The following is a 23,112-nucleotide window of genomic DNA, read 5'->3' on the forward strand; positions in this document are numbered from 1 at the left end:
GTTGTGTATTGATGCAGTATGGTAAGGTTATCTCTTATACTTATAGACAACTAAGAAACCACGAGAAGAATTACCCCACCCACGATTTAGAGTTAGCCGCGGTGATTCATGCATTAAAGATGTGGAGACACTATGTGTATGGCATTTATGTTGATAACTATACGGACTATAAGAGCCTTCAGTATATATTCAAGTAAAAGGAATTGAATTTACGTCAGAGGCGATGGTTGGAGCTACTAAAAGACTATGATGTTGATATTTTATACCATCCAGGAAAGGCAAATGTAGTAGCCGACGCCCTCAGCCGTAGATCTATGGGTAGCTTATCATATTTACAGCCAGAGAAGAGTGAGATAACTTATGAGATTCATCAGCTAGCTAATCTTGGAGTTCGATTATTAGATTCAGGTGGTACCGGAGTTACTATTCAGGACACGACAACATCCTCTCTAGTAACTAAAGTGAAAGAACGCTAGTATAAAGATCCTGTGCTAGCTCACTACAGATATACAACCCCTCAAAAGGAGAATACACCATTGGAGATTACAGGAGATGGAGTCCTCAGATATCGAGGTCGATTATGTATTCCTAATGTAGCAGGGTTGCGCCAGCAGGTTATGGGAGAAGCTCACTATTCTCGTTATTCCATTCATCCAGGAAAGACAAAGATGTATCATGATATCAGGGTAATATACTGGTGGGAAGGAATGAAGAAGGATATAGCAGAGTTTGTTGCTTAGTGCCTAAATTGTCAGCAGGTTAAGATTGAGCATCAGAAACCCGGTGGATTATTGCATGCTATAGAGATTCCGACTTGGAAATGGGAAGTGATTAACATGGATTTCATCATAGGCTTACCTCGTACCCAGCGTATGTTCGATTCTATATGGGTTATTATTGATAGACTTACAAAATCAGCCCATTTTCTGCCTGTCAGGACTACTTATTCAGCTGAGGATTATGCAAGGATTTACATTAAGGAGATAGTATGACTTTATGGTGTCCCTATATCTATTATCTCAGATAGAGGTGCTCAATTTATAGCTAATTTCTGGAGGTCCTTCCAAAAAGGATTGGGGACTCAAATAAGTCTTAGTACAACATTTCATCCCCAAACAGACGGTCAGGCTGAGCGTACTATTCAGACACTGGAGGATATGCTACGGGCTTGTGTGATGGACTTCAGAGGTAACTAGGATGATCATCTTCCACTTATTGAGTTCACATATAATAATAGTTATCATTCCAGCATTCAGATGGCTCTATACGAAACTCTTTACGGACAAAAGTGTAGGTCACCTATCAGATGGTTCGAGGTTAGGGAAACTAAGTTAGTAGGACCAGAGTTGGTACAATAGGCAGTTGAGAAGATTAAGCTTATACGGGAAAGGCTATTAGCAGCTTAGAGTCGTCAGAAGTCATATGCAGATAATCGACGACGAGACTTGGAGTTTCAGGTAGATGACTGGGTATTCCTAAAGGTATCACCGATAAAAGGCGTTATGAGATTCGGTAAGAAAGGAAAGCTTAGCCCTCGGTACATTGGACCTTATAAAATCATACGCAGAGTAGGCCAGGTAGCATATGAGTTAGACTTGCCCAACTTAGAGTCAGTACATCCAGTTTTTCACGTTTCTATGCTCTGCAAGTGTATTGGAGATATTTCTAGAGTCGTTCCAGTTGACGATATTCAGGTCACAGAACGTCTATCATATGAGGAAGCTTCCATTGCTATACTAGATAGATAAGTTCGGAGATTGAGAACTAAAGACGTATCTTCGGTTAAAGTACTTTGGAGGAACAATAATGTGGAGGAGATGACTTGGGAAGCTGAAGAAGACATGAAGTCTAGGTATCCTCACTTGTTTCCGCTTCCGAAGGAGGATCGGACTGAGACATCACAGCCTTAGGTACGTATATGGTACTTGATTCTTATGTTAGTTATTGTCATTAGTTGTGTGATACCATTGGTGTTATTGATGATTGTGGACTTGTGTGGCTTTGTATTGTTGGGTTTTCTGTCTGACAGGTTGGTAGCGATACCATTATAGAGGAGACTCTACCAAAATTTCTGTAAATCTCTAGGAGTTTAACAGTCGAGGACGAATGTTTCTAAGGAGGGAAGATTGTTACACTCTGTACGTCCGAAGGTGACGTATAATGAATATAAGACTTATTAATCATGATTTAAATTAGTTTAAAGTCATACTATGACTATATATGATGGTTGGACAAAACACATAAAATTGGGGAAAATCAGATTAAAGTTGCGGAAAAACCGACTAAGAATTTGCCCTATAACAGAGTTTTTTGAGAAATAAATTTTGTATGTTATATGAGGTATTTTGGGGACATATTATATACCACATTGAAGGTCTTGGAATGTAGTTTCCATCTCTCTTAACCGTTTGTTCATACGATATTCGGATAAAAAGATATAAGCATCGGAAGATGGGCGAATTAGAGGGTGCCAAGCTAGCACCTTTTGACTTTTCAAAAGTTAATATATTTTCTTTAACTCGACTCTCTCTCTCTCTCTCTCTCTCTCTCTCTCTCTCTCTCTCTCTCTCTCTCTCTCTCTCTCTCTCTCTCCAATTTTACATAGCATATGACCAGAGGACACCATAAACGGTCCTTGAGCTCTCTAATATTGCTTCAAACAAGACTATCATCTCGAATACGAAATCAAGAAGCAGATAACATTAAAACGATCCCTACGACGTAAGTATCGCTATATCGCTTCTCTTTTTCTTTATAGTTTGAGTTTTGGAATGTATTTAATAGTTAATTAAAATTCCTAATTTCTATATTTAACCTTTAAAATATCAAGAAAAGTTGATAAATTCGTTTCCTAATAGTTAGACCTCACGGGACGGTGATCGGAAGCCATAAGTTCGAGTTATTTGATTTGTAGTGGACTGTTTTGTGGGCTGTTTTGTGTTGATTTTGGGCTATCTATTATGTTGCTGATTTATGGAGTTTGGAAGGATAAAAATGGTGTATAGAAACGCTACATGTGGTATGGTAGTAGGTTGGTCGCTCGTCGTTGTAGTTACAGGCTAATTGATAATTTGTTGATTGGGTGTATTATGGTATATTTGGGGGTTTTGTTGTATTGAAGGTCCCGGATTGTAATTAGGTTGGTTTTGAGTTGCTGATTGTATTATGTTTGTATCTCGCCTATAGTAGTCTTGAGGGAGCAGTAAAATCAGGGGAAATGCTGCCCGTTTTATTTTAGAATCGAGTTATCGTTTGAGATACGTAATATACTACCGCCATCTAAATTGTGCACGTATTTCTTTGCTATAGGGTTGGCGCTCTAGTTGTCATAAGCTTGTTGTTGAGTTGCATTGATGACTTGAGGTATGTTAAGGCTATCCTTTTTTTTCTGTTTAGCATGATCCAAATGATACAAACGAAACGAGCAAAATACGCAACGTTCATAAATGAATCTATTCATAGAAATACTAGAGGTGTCTATATTCTTGATCCCATGTGAATTATTATTATATCCTCTGTTCATGGGTCTTAGAAAAATACGTATTTGATAAAGTTTATCCGAAAGGCATATTGATTTTATGATATTCGAGAAATCTTATTAACGTATTTCTATTGCATTTCATATATTTATACATGTACATTGATCCATGACCAGAAAGCGTTATATACGCATATATGGCTCCCAGCCCTTATGACTCGTTGGGCTCCCAGCCCTCATCACTCACACTCAATGGGTATCCGTGCTCACTGGGGGTGTACAGACTCCGGAGGGGCTCCTACAGTCCAAGCACTATAATCTACATGGATAACTCACATGCCATAATATAAATATCTGGATCTGCACGGCCAACTCACGTGTTGCACGGCCAACTCATGTGCTGCACGGCCAACTCACGTGCTATAGTATAATAAAAGGATCCGCACGGCTAACTCACGTGCTGCACGGCCAACTCACGTGCTATAGTATAATATAAGGATCTGCACGGCCAACTCATGTGTTGCATGGATAACTCAAGTGCTATAGTATCAATATCTCACAATCAGGCCCTCGGCCTTACTCAGTCATAAATCTCTCCAGTCTCTCGGGCTCTCAATAATCATGAAATCAGCCCAAACAATAATGATATGATGTATCAATAATAAAAACAGAGACTGAGATAAAAAGTGCAAGTAAAAACTGAGACTGAGTACATATAGAATTTAGCAAGCAATTCAACAAGTACGCGACCTCTATGGGTCCCAACAATACTATCACATAGCCTAAGCATGATTTCTAACATGATTTACAGTCAAATTTTATCAACACATAGAGAGCATATAGATAACAACAAATTATTCAGCTTTACAGTTTCTCGTGACGGACCAAGTCATAATCCCCTCGGTGCACGCTCACACGCCCGTCACCTAGCATGTGCGTCACCTCCAAAATAATCACATGATACCAAAATTCGGGGTTTCATATCCTCAGGACCAGATTTATAACTGTTACTTACCTCAAACCGTGTAATTCTTTATTCCGCTATGCCCTTACCATGAGAATTTGTTTCCAAAAGCCTCGTATCTAGCCACAATTAATTCGATTCAGTCAATATCAATTATTTTAATTAATTCCATAAAGAGATACTAATTTTTCAATAAAATCCGAAATAAACTCAAAAATTGCCCGTGGGGTCCACGTTTCGGAACCCGATAAAAGTTATAAAATATGAACGCTCATCCAACCACGAGTCCAACCATACAAATTTCACCAAATTCCGACATCAACTCGACCCTCAAATCTTCAATTAAAGTCTTTGAAGATTTCTACCATTTTCAACCCAATCTTTACCCATTTGAACTCAACAATCTTTCTATAAACCTTATTAATATGTATAAATAATACTATTACACCCAAGAATTATACTCTTAATCATCCATCTTTATCCAAACTCGAAATTGAAGACTAGGGGTTAGAACCTTACCTCTTGGGTGAAGATCTTGTAATATTTCCTCGTGGATTTCAAAGCTTGAACAAGATCTTGATGAACAAAGCACTTGAGCTTATTCCTCTCTCTAGAACACTCTCTCTTCTCTCTAAAAATGCCATATTTTTGCTCCAAAATGAGTCCGAAAGCCCATTTATCAAAATGAGATAGGGTTATGAAAATAGAAAAATTAACCCTCCGAAAGCAGGTCTGCGGTCGCATAATGGACCGCATAATGGGTATGCGGGCCATAAATTTGATCGCAAAATCGGTGCCCAAGAATTGGGCTCTTCTGGTCCATTATGTGACCAATTTGCGGTCGCAGAAGCAGTTTTGCGATCGCATAACTATTTTGCGATCGCATAATTGGTTGCAGAATTGTATTTTTTCAGTCTTTGATAATTTGGTCATAACTTCTTGTAAGAATGTCCAAATGACGAACGGTTTGAAGCGTTAGAAACTAGACTCAAAGATATTTCATTTGATAGGTAATACACCATATAAAACTTTGTATCATGAGATTTATTCCTATTTGAAATTGGGTCTTATGCTAACTCACTTGAACTTTAGTCTATTATGAACTCCAAATTCATTTTTCCAAGGAAACTCTGAAATACCTTAAAATCAAAACCGACAATTCACACAAGTCATAATACCTCGTAAGAAGTTATGCAAGATCTCAAATAGTTGAAAGGAGTGTAAATGCTCAAAATAACCGGTCGGGTCGTTACACTAGCCTTTGATATCCAGCAGGATCATGTAGCAATTCATCAGTAGTACATTCAGTCTCCCAGCCTTGATCAAATTCTATGCTGGTAAGTCTCTGATTGAGTTCCATGGGTGTGGCAGCAGGCTTGGAACCAGCCAGTCCAAAACCTGCAATGAGATCTAAGGCTAACTTTCTTTGACAAACTAAAATTCCATCTTTACTCCTGGCAATTTCAAGACCAAGGAAGTATCTCATCTCCCCCAGATCCTTGATCTTGAAATGATGATGAAGCATGAGTTTGGCCTCTTGGATCATACATGCCGAGGAACCTGTAATGAGAAGGTCATCCACATAGACTAGGATAACGACCAAATGAGAACCTGTTTTTTTTGTGAAAAGAGAATAATCATGATGACTCTGAGTGAACCCTGAAGATAGAAGAGCTTCACAAAGCTTGAGATTCTACTGGCGAGAGGCCTGTTTTAATACATATAGAGATTTCTGAAGTTTACAAACTTTGCTGCACTCCCCTTGTCCTAAAAGGCCAGATGGGGGAATCATATAAACATCTTCTATAAGTTTACCCTGAAGGAATGCATTAAAGACATCCATTTGGTGCAACCTCCAACCAAACATAGCAGCTAGTGATAAGACAGTTCTCACAGTGACCATCTTTACCATTGGGAAAAAAGTTTCCTGGTAATCTGTCTGCCTCTCCTTTGGAATTATACTTGACTTTGAACACCCACTTACACCCAATTGGCCTTTTGTCACTAGGAAGTTCAACCAGTAACCAAGTATAGTTGTCCTGTAGAGTCTGCAACTCTTGTTTTATGACTTCTACCCAGTGAGGATTGAGTAAAGCCTCATCATAAGTATCAGGTTCTCTGATAGTGGACATGTTGCATAAAACTGTACAGTAGGGATTGGAGAGTGAAGCATAAGACATATAAGCTGACAGGGGGTAAGGAGATCCCACTGCTGCATGAGATGTGGGCTTGGACACTGTCTGTATATAATCATTTAGCCACCCAGGAGGCTTAGAAGTTCTGTAGGATTTTCTTGGTCCTGTGGGCAAACTAAGACCTACAAGGTCTGAAGCAGCACCATGAGTTGTGTCTGGCACCATTATCTCATCATCTAAGGGAAAAGGTAATGTGTGTGGTAGTATCATCTTTGTCATTGGCTGTTGTACCTTCCAAAGACAAAGGAGCATGAGTGCCAGCATGATTATGGACAGTATCAGTAGGAGATGGTTGCTCTAATGAATATGTGACGACCTCTGCTTCAAGTTCAAAAGAATCATGGGAACCATCCCATCAGTCAACAGTAACATGAGTCCTCAATTGATAGTGAGATGACTTGAAAGGAAAAACATCTTCCCTAAAATACACATCTCTGCTCACAAAAAATAATTTTGTAGCCAGGTTATATAGCCTGTAGCCTTTCTGAGTACTAGAATATCCTATATGTACTACAGGGATTGTTCTACTGGCAAATTTGTCACTCTTGGCAACTATATTTGTGGCATAGCATAAACATCCCAACACCCTTAGGTATTATAAGTTGGGACTTCTTCCATAGAATGCCTTAAAAGGAGATTTACCTGCTAAAGCAGTAGATGGAGTCCTATTGATCAAGTATGCTGCATTCTGAACACATACTCCCCAGAATGTCAAAGGTATGGAAGCCTGAAATCTGATGGCCCTTGCCACTTCAAGGAGTTGTCTATGCTTTCTTTCAACAACTCCATTCTGCTGTGGAGTATGGACACAAGAGCTTTGATGTATAATGCCTGCACTACTAAACAGATCTTTGCAATATGAATTAAAGAATTATGTACCATTATCACTTCTAAAGACTTTGATTGAACCATTAAATTGGGTCTTTATTAGCTTCATAAAGTCTTTCATTACAACTGAGACATCACTCTTCAACCTTAACAGGAAAATCCAAACCATTCTACTACAATCATCAACTAGTATAAGAAAGAATCTATGACCATCATGAGTAGACACCTTGTAAGGACCCCAAACATCTCCATGAACTAGTTCAAACACTTTACCAGCTCTAGTAGTACTTTGAGGAAAGGGTAATCTAGTTTTCTTAGCTAATGGACATATTGAGCAAGTTCTATCGTCAGCTATATTGACAGCCTTACATATATCCATTTGTTGTAGTATTTTGTGAGGGACATGCCCTAGTCTCCTATTCCATAGCCCTGCTAATAGTGTCAACCTGGAAGCCAATGAGTGTGGCATTTTATTATGTACGATGTTTCTCCAGTAGTATAGGTCATTATGCATTCTACCAGTCCCCTTCACCTTCCCAGTGTGAAGGTCCTGCATCAGGAAGAAATCAGGATAGAATGACATGAAGCACTATAGCTCTCTAGTTAGTTTAGCCACTGACAACAAGTTAAATTTAAACTCAGGCACACATAGCACATCACTAATATCTTCTTGTGCTAACCTACATTTACCGACATGGCTAATTGGCAATTGTTTTCCATCTGGCAAATGTACTAGTGAACCCTGCTTAGGGTAATCATATAGATCAAACAACATTTCAGGAGTCGATATCATATGGTCTTGTGGCTTCTATGTCTACTATCCAGCTGTGACCTGTTTTACTTGTCAGGAATGAACAAATAGTACCTGCTATGTTAGCTAATATCTCTGGTACATTTTCTTTGTTGAGCATCTGTAGGATTTGATTATACTGCTCAGGAGTAAAAGTGATCCCTTTGGATCCTTGAGGTTGTGCCTCTTACATCTGCATAGAGTTGTGGGAACTTTGCCTTTGCATCTGCATATGATTGTTGCTTCCACTTGCTATCCTTGCAAGAGAAGTTCCAAAAATAGCTCCAACCATACTTGTCTGTCATGCATTACAATTTCTTCCAACCTGAGAGGAACCTCCATGATGTGCAACATTTTCCCTTTGGTGTTGATGACCACCAGTAGCTCCTTGTATTGGTTTCCTTCTACCTTTGAAGTCAGCTGGATAACCGATGAGTTGATAATAATTTTTCTTGCTATGTCCCTTCATCTTGTAAAAATCACAATATATGTTGAAGTTCCTTTTGTTCTTATGCATTGAGCCTCCTCTAGCAGCTGAACTCCATAATGTTATGATGTCGTTCCCTTCTGTTATTGAGTTCAATCCAATATGTGATGTTCATTTCTTTGACTTTCATCCTAAAAAACTAGAACATACGCCTAATTCAAGGTAGGTTCTACTGATTTCATCAAGATCTGTCTTCTAGCTTGAGTATATGAATCATTTAATCCACTTAAAAATTGTAGCAACCTCTACCACTGAAGGTGATCTGCGTACTCCTTCGAGTTTGTTGAAGGTACCATCGCATCATACTAAGCCCAGAGTTCCTTCAATTTTGTAAAATACATGGATACTGAATCTGTTCCTTGAGAAATCGTAGCAATTTCTCGATGTAGCTGAAAAATCTTCATCCTATTCACCTTATCAAACCTCTCTTTTAGATCTTCCCAGACTAAGTGAGCATTAGAAGCATACACAATTCCACTAAGTAAATCTGGTGACACTGTGTTCATGATCTACAAGAGCACAATTGCGTTACATGTTTCCCAATCTTCATGCAATTCTGGCCTAAATTGATTCTTGTTACAGGTACCAGTTACGAACCCTAGCTTCCGTTTTGCCTGAACTGTAATTCTCATCGATCTCCGCCACATCCCGTAGTTCTCAGAACCTGTGAGTTGAACTGAAACTAACACGGAGCTTGGAGCATCTGAAGGATGCACAAACAAAGGATGAGTGTGATCGATTTTCTCCGTCACCATTGTCGATTCGATATTTCCAAAGGAAGGAGACGAATGAGAAGAAGGAGACGAAGCTTCGTTTATGTGAAATCGAAAGGAAAATCAGATGAGCGTGACTGTCGTGTTAAGCTCTGATACCATGCTGGTCTTCTGCCATGAATGCTTCTGTGAAAGCTTCACACGACTGAGAAGAAACAGAGAAGAACGGAGAGGAAATGAACTTTCAGTATTATGTTGAAATAATACTCTGTACATGTATTTATACACTGTATAACCGACCTAATCACTTCTAATTAGTTAATTAATAACTACTTCTAACTAATCCTTCAACAACAAGGATCGAGTTGTCACTCCACTCACGTGACACCTTCAACAAAAGATAATTTTTTTTCATGTCTTACCTTATCATTAATTATTTATTCCCCAAATAATTTTTCAAGATTTTTGGAAATACTATTATTATGGGTAAAATTATAAAATATATATTTTATTTTTTATTTTTTAAAGAGAAGGTAAAGTAAAAAATGAATAACTAAAAATGAATGGAGGAAGTATTTTCTTTTACTTTATTTGTGATATATTAAATCTTTTTTGTTTGATTAAGTCATGTGATTTATTGGGTCAATCATGAGAGAGACACTGACATGAGCAAAAAGTTGGGAGTACTTCTCTCTCCACTCAAACTCACTTTTTACCTGTTTTTGTCGTTTTCAAAGGAAAAAAAAACGTTTGGTATTTATATTTTGTAATTTTTTGTGATATCTATTCGTAAAAGTTTAAATTTCGCACAAAATTAATCATTATTTAAATTATTTTCTTATTTTTATATACTAATATGAAAGTCATAGTAATATTTAAGATTCAAATCTAGTCAAAGATATGTACATACCATATAATTGAAGTGTTAAGTAGTTTTTACCTCACGGGGCAAGTGCACGTATAACCATTTCGAGAGATGTTATTTAGAGATTAATCAATACTTATTTTGTCATGAAATTTTAAATTAAAAATTTTAACTTCATGATAATTCAGGACTTATTTTGTCCCAAAAATTTAAACTGAAAAACTGAAATTCATGATACACTGATTAATTTTTAAATAACAATCCTTTAGAGTGGTTATCCAAGTCATTTCGACCATAATCAAAGCCGATCCAGAACCCATTTGATTTATTGGTTCTAGTCAATAACCCATTTGATTTACTGGTTCAAATTTTATTATTTATACTTATTTAATAAGTAGTACTTTAAACACATAAAAGTTCGAAACTTTGAATCATAATTATTGAGTTCGAACGAACCAATAACTTTTAACTTCATCGGCCTTCAAAGGCAACATCATTACTAAAAATTATAAATCGTACCAAAATATGCCAGGAATTTATCTTAAATTCCTTTTACCTTTTATTTTAAAAATTAACAATATTTCTATTTTCACATTACTCGAATCTCACCCGTCAAAGAAAGATTCATCCACATGTAATTTGTTCAAGACACGATCGCTTTTTTTTTTTTTTCTTTCTGTTTTTTAATCATTTCATATTCGAACTCATTCAGTCACAAAATTTAATTCACGTTAAATAAGTTTACTAAGGAGGATAAAGCATTTACATACAAAAGATCTTCATCTCATGACTCTTAATACAATATTTGCGACTCGAACTTACTTTTAGAGCTTCCCGGAATTTAGCTTTCATCTTTAACTGGTCAATTCTGCATTCTCCTAATAATATTTATCCATCTAAACATTGAAACAGTAACAAGAAAAATACCTCTCGTCAACGCATTAAACTCACTAGCTAACATTTTCATAGTTTTCGGAGATGTGAAATGTGAAATGTATAATGTGAAACTCCCTTCTATTTTCCTTCTTCTTATTCCATTTCATTACTCATTTGTCAAGAAGTCAATTTTAGTTTTACCACACGTGAAAATGTGAATCTATTTCTACTTTTTGTTACTATAAAGTAGTTACAGTACTATGTGGAACAGCAATTATTGTCCTTCTTGTCGAACTATTTTAATTATATATCACGTGAAGTAGCAATTATTGTTCTTTTGATTTATTTCGTTAAATTTATGGACCACCTATCACTAAGGTCTTTGCTTGCTTTCCCACCTACCTCACACACTTGCAAAAAGAATAAATAAATAAATAAAATAATTCTTATCAAATAAAATAATTTTTAAAAAAAGTAATTTGAAAAAAATAACTAATCTTATTAAATAAAGGAAATAGTAAAAATAAAATGTTGTGCAAAAATTCTCTCAATCAATTTTCCTACCAAAAAGTATCACAAAAGTTTCATTTAAATTATTGTTTTAGTTAAAGAAATGTTCAAACTCCACCTTAACAATAATAAATTTTAGTTAAAAAGCAGGCATATACTATACTCTTCGGTATGTTCCTCCATAAAAATTGAACAATTAAAAAGCCTTTTGATTTTATAATCTTTTATTTTCTTCCTCTTGTATCACTTTCAAAATTATCCCTATTGTCTGTGTTTAATTTATGTTGCCATCATTACAAAAAGTGATTCTCCTTTTAAACGGGAAAACAAGGGAATCCAAAACAAGAAGTAGCTTCATGTTCAATGAATTATTTATTGTATTCACGTTTATATCAAATTAATAAATGCATGTTATGTGTTTATGCTTATGCTTCTAACAATGCATGATATAATATGCATTTTCACCCTGATTAAATCTGTATTGATGTAAACACCCGATAATTTGCCCATTCAATATCGAATTAAGTTAAATTATGATCCTCTCCCCTTTGGTAGAATTAATAATCACATTATATTATTTTTTTAATTGGACCAATAATTGCCCCCAAAAATAAGAGAATACACAATCGATCTTATTAATGTTAAATTATACAGAAATGCTTCTCTTGTGCCCACACCAAATCCTTTAATGGCCGACTACTACTACACCAACAACCCATATCTCGAGCCGAAGAAATTTATATCTTTTAATGTTGTGATTTCTTGGATATTAATAAGAGTTACAATCTTACATTTACTGTGACAAATTAATGGAACTATTTTTTAGGAAAAGTACGCAACCTATTCTTTAGGGGTCGTTTGGTATATCTCAGGATATCCAGACTTCTAATGAGATTAGCTATCCCACCTTCTATGTAGAATAACTAATCTCACCATTTTAAGGTAAAATTTATCCCGAGATTAGCTAATACTTATATTAAACATCGAATTAATACAATTCTAAATTTTATTTCAGGATTATTATCCATATCTCATGCTCCCTCCGGTCTACAATAAGTGACCATTTTACCTTTTTTATTTTGGTACAAAATAAGTGTCTATTTACATAATCAAGAAGGAATTAATATTATTTTTTCAAAATTTGCCCTTATTTACATATTCCAATGTGTCAAGTTAACAATTAATTAAGGTTAATTTAGTGGATACATCTTTATTTTTTTCTCTAGGAGTTTGTATTCCTTTATGGGTGTGCCAAAGATAAAATGGACACTTACTGTGGACAGGATTATACAACAACTATAACACAAGCACACACACTCTCTCTATATATATATATTATTAATTGAAAATAATAAAAAAATACCCTTTAAAAGTTCATATAAAAATGTGTAATATTTTAGTTCTAAAATGTTTTGACAGTGTGTCAACTAAATTTTTTAATATTATTCTTTCATATTTTTAGGAAATGGAAGATTTTTATGTTTGGGCTGTTATCATTCACCATTTTTGTTTCTTTTTATCCGGGTGTCACGTTGACAATAGTGGATTGCTCTAGTGGTAAGCACCCTCCACTTCCAATCAAGAGGTTGTGAGTTCGAGTCACCCAAGAGCAAGGTGGGGAGCTCTTGGAGGGAGCCGAGGGTCTATCGGAAATAGCCTCTCTACCCCAGGGTAGGGGTAAAGTCTGCGTACAAACTACCCTCCCCAGATCCCACTAGTAAAATTATACTGGATTGTTTTTGTTGTTGTTGTTGTTGTTTATCTGCATGTCACTCTGTGTGTGTGTTTAAATACTTTGTGGTATAAAATTTGATGGGTATGTGGAAGAGGAAGGTGAGATATATAGAAGCCTTTGTATATTACAATTGCTTAGCTTAATTTCAACCAAAAACTTAAATATTCTTAGCTTAAAACTAAAAAATTTTCATATTTTAAAGAAAATGAGAGATTCTTGGTCTTTGAGCTGCTACCATTGACCATATCTCGTTTTGGAAATGTTGTTTTTTGGTGAAATAGGCAGCCCCTTGTTGTTCTGGATCCTATCAAATGAATTATTGGGACTTATTATCAAGTCCTTGTTTAGAGTTTCAATGAACTTGAACAAGTGATTTTTCTTTCTTTTTCTATATATATATATATATATATATATATATATATATATATATATATATATATATATATTAGTCTTTTTAAAGAGAGTACCGAGTAGTGCTCTACTGGATGTTATCATTTTATTTTACTCAAATGCATCACTTTTGTTTTTCGACACATTAAAATTAAGGACTATTTTGTCATTTCATAAAAAATACACAGACCCATACATAATGTAGGTTCTGAAAGGAATAGATAATATAACTTTTCTCAGCATGTGTATCACGTGAATATTACTCGTCAATAAGACATTAACTACTCCATTATTCAAATCCTACCTACCATGCACATAGTAACTCTAATAATTTATCTGTATATATAATTGGTTCAAATCTTTCATTGTATGACACAAACCATTCATTGAAAAATGGTAACCATGAAAATGCTCCTTACTTTACTGGTGGCTGCAATTTTATTTTGTAGCCACCAACAAGTGGCCACGGCGAGAGAAGTGGCCGTGGCCGTTGACGGGAATGAGTTACAGCTCTGGCCATGGAAAATTCCATGTTATTTGCGGTGGCCGTTTCCGTTTCCACGTCCATATCCATGCCCTCCTCCACGGCCACGGCCACGGCCATGTCCTCCTCCACCTCCACCACCATGCCCACCCCCACCCGCCCCGAGTTCGAGCTGCTCTGCTAGTGACCAAGCAAAGGTGAAGAAGTGCATGTTCAATACAACTTCAATTGATGAATGCTGCCCAACATTCAAGAGCATACTTGGAACTAGTTGCCCTTGCTATAAATATGCAGAGAATTTGGACAATCAAGTCTTGATCACTCTTGAAGCTTATTGTGATGTTGATAGCCCTTGCAAGGGTTTGCAAGTAAGTTTATTTGTAGTTTAAAATTTTGACACACTCACTAAGAAGGTTATTTAACAGTATCAATATTGAAGTGTATTTGATTAAATTACCCTTATGTCTCCCATAAAACGAGTAATTAATGATCGTATATGTCTTCTTAAGACTTCTTAGCACATTAAGAGTGTAATTCGGATCTTCTTAGTTTTCTATAAAACATTCATAAATTGGAAGCTTTTGCATTTGAAACAGATCATTGTTTCTTTTCTTTTTCAAATTATTTTTCTATATACAGTGCCTAATGCTGCATTATGTTAATTTATTTCAGGTGATTAAGCTCTCCAAGGAGGAGGAGTAAAAATAAAGAGACTTGATATTTAATTCCAGATCTTATATTAGATGATTTGCTGTTAATCTTTCTGTTGAAAAGTCTTTAAACTATGGTTTAGTCTACCATGTTTTTAAGACATTGTAATTTCTAGGGGTAAACTTGTAGTGTTGTGTTTCGAGCAATAACTTGGCATATCTGTCAAATTCTTAGTACTAATAACTGTTATTGTACTCATTTTGTAGCCCGATATTCTCTACTTTTCTGCATTATCTTCTTTTCTTTTTTAAATTTCTCTTTCTTATTTCAAGATAAAATTAACGACAATTTGTTAGAATAAGAAAGTAAGGTTACCACGGTGACGGAATGAAAAAGGTTACCACGGTGACGGAATGAAAAAAACATAATGAAATCTGCAATGATTATCGTATAACCTCTTTTTACTTTCTAAATTATAAATATTTTTTATCTTGATATATATTTGTTCGCCAAATCTTATTTAGTTTCATCCAAACTTGATTTTGTTTGAATCTTCAAGGAAAAAAAGAGGAAAAATGTGATGGAATAATTAAATAATTAGTTGTGATTCCTCCAACCTTAACCGTTCGAGCTTTGAAAATAAAAAAAATGTCGAATAGAAAGTGTTTCTCCCTTATTTAAATTACTTAGCGAATTCAAATTAACAATGATTTGCGAATACAATATTCATAAAGGAAAGAAAAGGAAGAAGATTTAACCTAAATAGCAAACTCACCTAATTTCTTAAACTTAAAACATGTATTCTGTATGTTCCAGTGAATCTATTTTTTTTTGTCCGTTTCAAAAAGAATGACCCTTTCTAAATTTGGAAACAATTTTATAACTTACAATTCTACCCTTAATGAGAAGCTTTTATAACCACACAAATACTCTGGGCCCTTTTTTGAATTGTTTAGGACCACAAATTTCAAAAGTCTTTATTTTTTCTTATTAAACTCCGTACCCAGTCAAACAGGTTCACATAAATTAAAACGGAGGGAGTATAATATATGTATAACTATGTATAATCTATGTATACTAATTAGAAAAAATAAATATTAAATCTGGCCGGTTATTTGTGTAATAATCCCGGAGAAGTTTGCACTAAATAATAATGCCCGAAACGACGTCGTCAAGTCAATGACTGCAGCGACTGGAATATAAAAGATTATCATGAGTTGATTGGCTGAAGTGATTAATTCACAGTTGTATGATTGGTCATATAATGTCACCTTTTTTTTTTCTTGCTAATTATATAATGTCACGTAGATATGAGCGATTCACAAATTTTGAAATTATTGTTGAATGATTGTTAGATATGAGCGATTCACAAATTTTGAAATTATTGTTGAATGATTGTACATTTTTATATCGGATACATAAATATCGAATTTATTTTTACGCGTAATAGATCTGTTTTTTACGCATAAAAAGATCAAAAAAGATTATTTTCTGAAATTAAGAATTGTAAAAGGACATGATATACAAATAACATGATATTTTCTTCTGTTATATTGGCATAATAACTTGACCTCTTGTTTTAAATAATATTGGTACTATAAATTGTGTTTTACAACATGTCTATAGGTTGTTATTTCCGTTTATGACTAATTAGTAGGCAGTATAGCCTCGTAGACATATTGTACTTGTTCGCGTTTGTCATCTTTATTCTTGTACTCAATAAAGTTTCATCACTAGAACCCAGGTAGTTAAAAATATACTACAACCCAGTATAATCTCACTAATGGAATTTGCTGAGGATAGTGTGTACGCAGACATTACCCATATCCTGGGGTAGAGAGACAGTTTCCGATAGACCCTCGGCTCCCTCCCGACAAGAACTCCCCACCTTGCTTTTGGGGTGACTCGAACTCACAACCTCTTGGTTGAAAGTGAAGGGTGCTCACCACTAGAGCAATACACTCTTGTCTTAGTTAAAAATATACTAGTACATCATTTATCAAAGAGTTTGAACAATTATTTTTGGATTATCAAATATTTGAACAATAAAAATAGATAACGAATGTATGACAAATTGGTCAGGTCATGTAGGTCAGAGACCTTGAGTTATTTAATCGTGAAAATTAAACAATTTTATAAGGATTAGACGCTTACACTTGATTTGAATGATTAATAAACTAAAATAAAAAAGGTGAAAGTAATGTTAGTATAAGCATTTAAATTTTATCGAATCTCAATCGATAAAATAATTTGGATTATATTTTAAATTCAAGATATTTTAGTCCAAACAAAATTTATTGGGCTAATATTATTGGATTAATTACATAATTCAATATATATGGATTAAATAAATAAGTACAAATTCATTGGGCTAACCCATTTAATTGGGTTATAAATGATGAGCCCATTTCTTTAGGCCCAAGATATCATCTTCCTAGAAGCCCAGTTTGATGCCACACGTGAAATGGCGTGGCATGCCAAGTCAAGCGGAAGAGCCAATAGGATCGTGCCATGTGTCAAAATGACAATGCATGCCAAGTCAAATTAAAGAGCCAGTGAAACTATGCCACATGTGCAAGTGACATATTTTGGCCAATCAAATGCGGCCTTGTCACACTTCACTTTGATTGGTCGGAAAGAGTTTGTTCTTATCATAACTCTTCCCTCCCACAACTAAAAATATGGGTCTTTATAACTCAGAGAAGACACCAGAAGTTATAACAAGAAGCAAGAAAGAGCTCGTGGATCAAACGCTGCAAATTCCTCCACAAGTTTCAAGCTTCAAGCAATCAAGCTCAAACTCAAGAACGAAGAACAAATCAAGATTCAAGGAGTATGAATTCAAATCAAAGTTCGTGCTAGTTGAATTCAAGATCATCATTCGTGACAACAAATATAGGTTCAAGATCAAGCCCAAGGCCCTTGAATTTATTTACTATTGAAAAGAAGAATCAGAGGATTCATAGAGATTGTACACTCAAATTATTTGAAATCAAATACTACAATTGTTGAAATATTTTTTGTCTCGATTATTTTTCCTGATGCAAATTTATTGTCTACAAATTCTGGCATGCCCAGTGAGACAATCTCTATCACTCATCTTAACTTTTCAATCACCAAAGTTCAAGAACATCGAAATGGCTTCGATGAAAATCAACTCTAGATCAACATCCACCAAGGCTGCTAACTCCAGGTTCTATGTTGATGTGGAAAGCATCCTCGATGTTACCTTTGGAAGCTTCAGACCAGTTACGAGGAGCAAAGCAAGCTCTTTAGGACAACAAGTACTCCAAGTGTCGTCCGCATCAACCCCTGTTTTCGGATCTTCATCCTCAAAATGAACAAGATCTTCCACAAACGCATCCGAAGAGGGAACGATATCACCAAAAGGATCGAAAAGGTTCTTGTCCAACTTAGTTTATCTAAGTCTAAGAAACCTTTCATACAAGCTTATGATGATAACTTGAGCGCTGGATCTACTTTAGTATCCATTAATGCGACCTCCAAGCTCTATCCCAATAATGATCTATTTCATTTTTCATCCTCTACGGACATCATGCAAGCAATGGTTATTGAAGTTTCTACCGTAAAAGAACAACTCGCAAATTTAACGAAAGTAGTCGAAGGCTTGTCAAAGCGCGTGCAAGATCAAGATTCTAAACTTTTCAATTTAACAAATAAGTTGGATAGCATAGTAGAAGAAGAATACATACAAACACCTTTAAATCTTCAAAGGTTACAAGAGAAATGGGACACCTCCGAAAAGCAAGCAACGACAACCAAGGAGATTCAAGTTCCCGCTGAAGGTCTGATTCCTATTGAGAAATTAAAAGACTTCATCATGGAGACCATTAAAGATAAGCCCGAGTCGTCCAAATTATCTCTCACATATGCAAAGTCGTACACCCAAATAATTGATAACTTGAAGATGCATGTTGGTTATCAACCTCCTAAGTTGCAACAATTCGATGGCAAAGGAAACAACATATAGCACACTTTGTAGAAACTTTCAACAATACTGGAATGTATGGCGATTATCTTGTCAAACAGTTTGTGCGATCTCTCTAAAGTAATGCATTCGATTGGTACACAAATCTCGAATCTGGTTCCATCGATAGTTGGGAGCAGTTGGAGAAAGAGTTTCTCAATCATTTCTATAGCACAAGATGCATCGTAAGCATGATCGAACTTACAAACTCTCATCAACGAAAGGATGAGCCAGATATTGACTTTATCAACCGCTGGAGGAGCTTAAGCCTCAATTGCAAAGATCACCTTAACGAAACTTCTAACATCGAAATATGCATTCAAGGCATACGTTGGGGTCTTCGCTATATCTTACAAGGCATAAAGACCAAAACATTTGAAAAACTATCAACTCGTGCTCATGATATGGAACTAAGTATGGCGACAAGTGAAAACCAAGAGCTACCTGTCTTTGAGCCTTATAATGAAGAGGAATGACGAAAAAGTGCAAGTTTTTGTAAAAAAAAAAGGGGGGGTGGGGGGGGGATTCAAAATTTCCAGCGTAGTATAGATCCGTATAAATGATTTATATGTGCTCTATATGCTATTATCTCGAGATACTTCAAGTCTAGTCTCGAAGATTTGATGACTTTATACCCGACAAGCCCTGAAGCAGGGGGCATTTGTAAGCATTTAAATTTTATCGAATCTAAATCGATAAAATAATTTGGATTATATTTTAAATTCAAGATATTTTAGTCCAAACAAAATTTAAGAATTTGTAGACAATAAATTTGCGTCAAGAAAAATAATCGAGACTGAAAATATTGCAACAATCGTAGTATTTGATTTCAAATAATTTGAGTGTACAATCTCTATGAATCCTCTGATTCTTCTTTTCAATAGTAAATAAATTCAAGGGCCTTTGAGCTTGATCTTGAACCTATATTTGTTGTCACGAATGATGATCTTGAATTCAACTAGAACGAACTTTGATTTGAACTTGTACTCCTTGAATCTTGATTTGTTCGTCGTTCTTGAGCTTGAGCTTGATTGTTTGAACTTGAACTTGATTTGTTCTTCGTTCTTGAGCTTGAACTTGATTGGTTCTTCGTTCTTGAGCTTGAACTTGAACTTGATTGCTTGAAACTTGAAACTTGTGGAGGAATTTGCAGCGTTTGATCCACGAGCTCTTTCTTGCTACTTGTTATAACCTTTGGTGTCTTTTCTGAGTTATAAAGACCCATATTTTTAGTCGTGGGAGGGAAGAGTTATGACAAGAACAAACTCTTTCCGACCAATCAAAGTGAAGTGTGACAAGGCCGCATTTGATTGGCCAGAACATGTCACTTGCACACGTGGCGCAGTTTCACTGGCCCTTTAATCTGACTTGGCATGCCTTGTCATTTTGACACATGGCACGATCCTATTGGCTCTTCCGCTTGACTTGGCATGCCACGCCATTTCACGTGTGGCACCAAACTGGGCCTCTAGAAAGATGATATCTTGGGCCTAAAGAAATAGGCTCATCATTTGTAGCCCAATTAAATGGGTTAGCCCAATGAATTTAGACTTATTTATTTAATCCATATATATTGAATTATGTAATTAATCCAATTATATTAGCCCAATAAATTTTGTTTGGACTAAAATATCTTGAATTTAAAATATAATCCAAATTATTTTATCGATTTAGATTCGATAAAATTTAAATGCTTACGGTTAGTTACCAACTACTTTTACTATGACTAATTTAATGATGTGAGCCCAAGAAATTTATAGTACATCATTTTAATGTTTGTACGTTTAATCTAATGGAAACTATTTTTTAAGGAAGCATAACCTAATTATAATATTCTTTTAGGCAGAGTTTCCCCAATTAGAAAGAGCAAAATCTTGTATAACATCAAATGAATGAGTACTACAAAAATATCACAAATAGATTTAAAACCTTGAAAATTCAAGAAAATAGGAGGTATGGTCTAGGTTTTTTATCCAGTCAATTTTTATTTTTGAATTATCCAATAATACTTATCACTTGGCCATTTTTAAAAGACTTGATTGTTTAACTTCTTTTGCATGTGATACACGTGATACATCATATACTTAAAATATCAAATCCTACCTATCATAGCAACTCTAATAATTTATCTATATATAGATGAATCATATATATCATCACCTACTTAATTGTAGCACAAAACTATTCAGTGAAAAAATGACAACCATGAAAACTATGCTCATGTTAATGGTGGCTGTAATTTTATTTTGCAGCCACCAATTGGCCGTGGCCAGAGAAATGGCCGTAGCCAATGACAAGACCGAGTTACAGCTCTGGCCATGGGACATTCCATGTTATTTACCATGGCCATTTCCGTGGCCACGACCATATCCATATCCTCCTCCACGGCCACGACCATGTCCGCCTCCACCTCCACCACCATGCTCGCCTCCACCACCACCACCAAGCCCGCCCCCGCCCACACCCACACCGAGTTCGAGCTGCTCGGCTAGTGACAAAGCAAAGATTGACACGTGCATGGTCAACACAACTAAAATTGCTCCATGCTGCCCAACATTCAAGAGCATACTTGGTACTAGTTGCCCTTGCTATGAATATGCAGAGGATGTGTACGAACTTGAATTGATGGCTCTTCAATATACTACTTGTCCTATTAATAGCCCTTGCAAGGGTGTGCAAGTAAGTTAGGCATAACTTCCTTCGGTCATTTTTATCTGACGTTTAAAAAGAATAGAAAAATCAATTTAAATAGAAACCCCCCCCCCCCCCCCCAAACCTTTTAAACTAAAAGTTGCTGACAGATGTAGAATATATGTATAATTCATATAGAATATGTATATAATCGCGTATAATTAGTATATAATCTATATATACTGGGTAGAAAAAGTAAACAGTAAATCCGTCCGGTTATAAAGGGATCTTTACATAAATAGCTGAGCAAATTTACTGTTTACTTTTTCTAGCAAGTATAACTAGATTATACACATATTACACATGAATTATGAATATATTATATATTCGCTGACTATATTTTATTTAAGCGATTGGATTGACGTATATTTAGATTAATTCATGTTTTCTATTATAGTAGCAAGTTTTAAATTCTACATGTATAAAATTTGAAAATTCTTTCGGTTGAAGTGTATCTTATAATATCTCTTTTTGAACTTTTAATTACTTGGACAAAAAGTAGTTCGACACTCACAAAACATAAAACAATAAAAATTACTTTTTCTAATTGGTGAAGTTTTTCTTTCTTTTCTGAATACTGTAGTGCCTAATGCTGCATTATGTTAATAATTTCAGGTGATTAAGCTGTCCAAGGAGGAGGAGTAAAAATAAAGACGCAATGCTTAATTCCAAATCTTGTATTATATTTTCTCTATGTACAATGTTGTGTTTCAGCAATAATTTGGCACATCTGTCAAAATTGTAATTCTATATTATAGTACTCATTTCGTGCTCCAATTTCCTCTACTTTTCAGTATTTTATTCTTCTCTCTTATTATTTCAAGATAAAATGAAAGTTTGTTGAAATAAGAAAGATTGTAATTTTTTTAATCAAGAAGTGTGGTGGACTGATTGTGTGACTCCTTCACCCTTTCGAGCCTTAAAAATAAAGAACTTTACACCATACAAATTTAATTTAATCGAATAAATGAATTTCAAATATAAAATACAAGATATTTTTCTTCATAAATTGAAATTTGTAGTGGTAATAGCAAAGAAAATTATATTCAAAGGGACTTGAAACATGCTACAGAAAGATCATATTAGTGTCTAATAATATGCAAAATACATCAAAGAATTATCAAAGGAAGTAAGGAAAGCAGTAACATTATAAAAGGAAAGCAGTAACATTATTCACCCGGGGTTCGGGGAAAGGCCGCATCCCTAGTAGTGTTATTTCATAACAAAGAAGTAACATTGTGATTTCAGGAAATGAAGTACCATCACTGTAGGTGGCTAATAGCATATTTCGCCAAGTTTCTCCGATCCTAGAAGCACTTTTTCTTCAAAAAAGTATTTTTTCCCAAAGTTGAAGTGTTTGGCCAAGCTTTTGGAAGGAAAAAAAATGCTTTTGAAGAGAAGCAGAAGCAATTTTGGAGAATCAGAAAAAAATAAATTCTATCCAAAAACACTTTTTTGAAAAGTACT

General features: G+C 35.2%; 2 protein-coding genes across 2 annotated transcripts; both read left to right on the forward strand.

Annotated features, from left to right (window-relative positions):
* The first annotated feature begins 14,187 nt into the window (after positions 1-14,187).
* On the forward strand, positions 14,188-15,224 carry LOC107783192 (uncharacterized). Its single transcript, XM_075222241.1, has 2 exons — positions 14,188-14,683; positions 14,988-15,224. Exons 1-2 carry the CDS (start codon positions 14,225-14,227, stop codon positions 15,015-15,017), a joined length of 489 nt encoding a protein of 162 aa, XP_075078342.1. The 5' UTR covers positions 14,188-14,224; the 3' UTR covers positions 15,018-15,224.
* A 5,874-nt stretch (positions 15,225-21,098) lies between these two features.
* LOC107812305 (uncharacterized) lies at positions 21,099-22,422 on the forward strand. Its single transcript, XM_016637364.2, has 2 exons — positions 21,099-21,633; positions 22,261-22,422. The coding sequence occupies exons 1-2, from the start codon at positions 21,151-21,153 to the stop codon at positions 22,288-22,290; spliced, it is 513 nt and encodes a 170-aa protein (XP_016492850.1). The 5' UTR covers positions 21,099-21,150; the 3' UTR covers positions 22,291-22,422.
* Positions 22,423-23,112: the final 690 nt, after the last annotated feature.

This window comes from Nicotiana tabacum, chromosome 9 (genome assembly GCF_000715075.1).
Source record: "Nicotiana tabacum cultivar K326 chromosome 9, ASM71507v2, whole genome shotgun sequence".
Lineage (NCBI taxonomy): Eukaryota > Viridiplantae > Streptophyta > Magnoliopsida > Solanales > Solanaceae > Nicotiana > Nicotiana tabacum.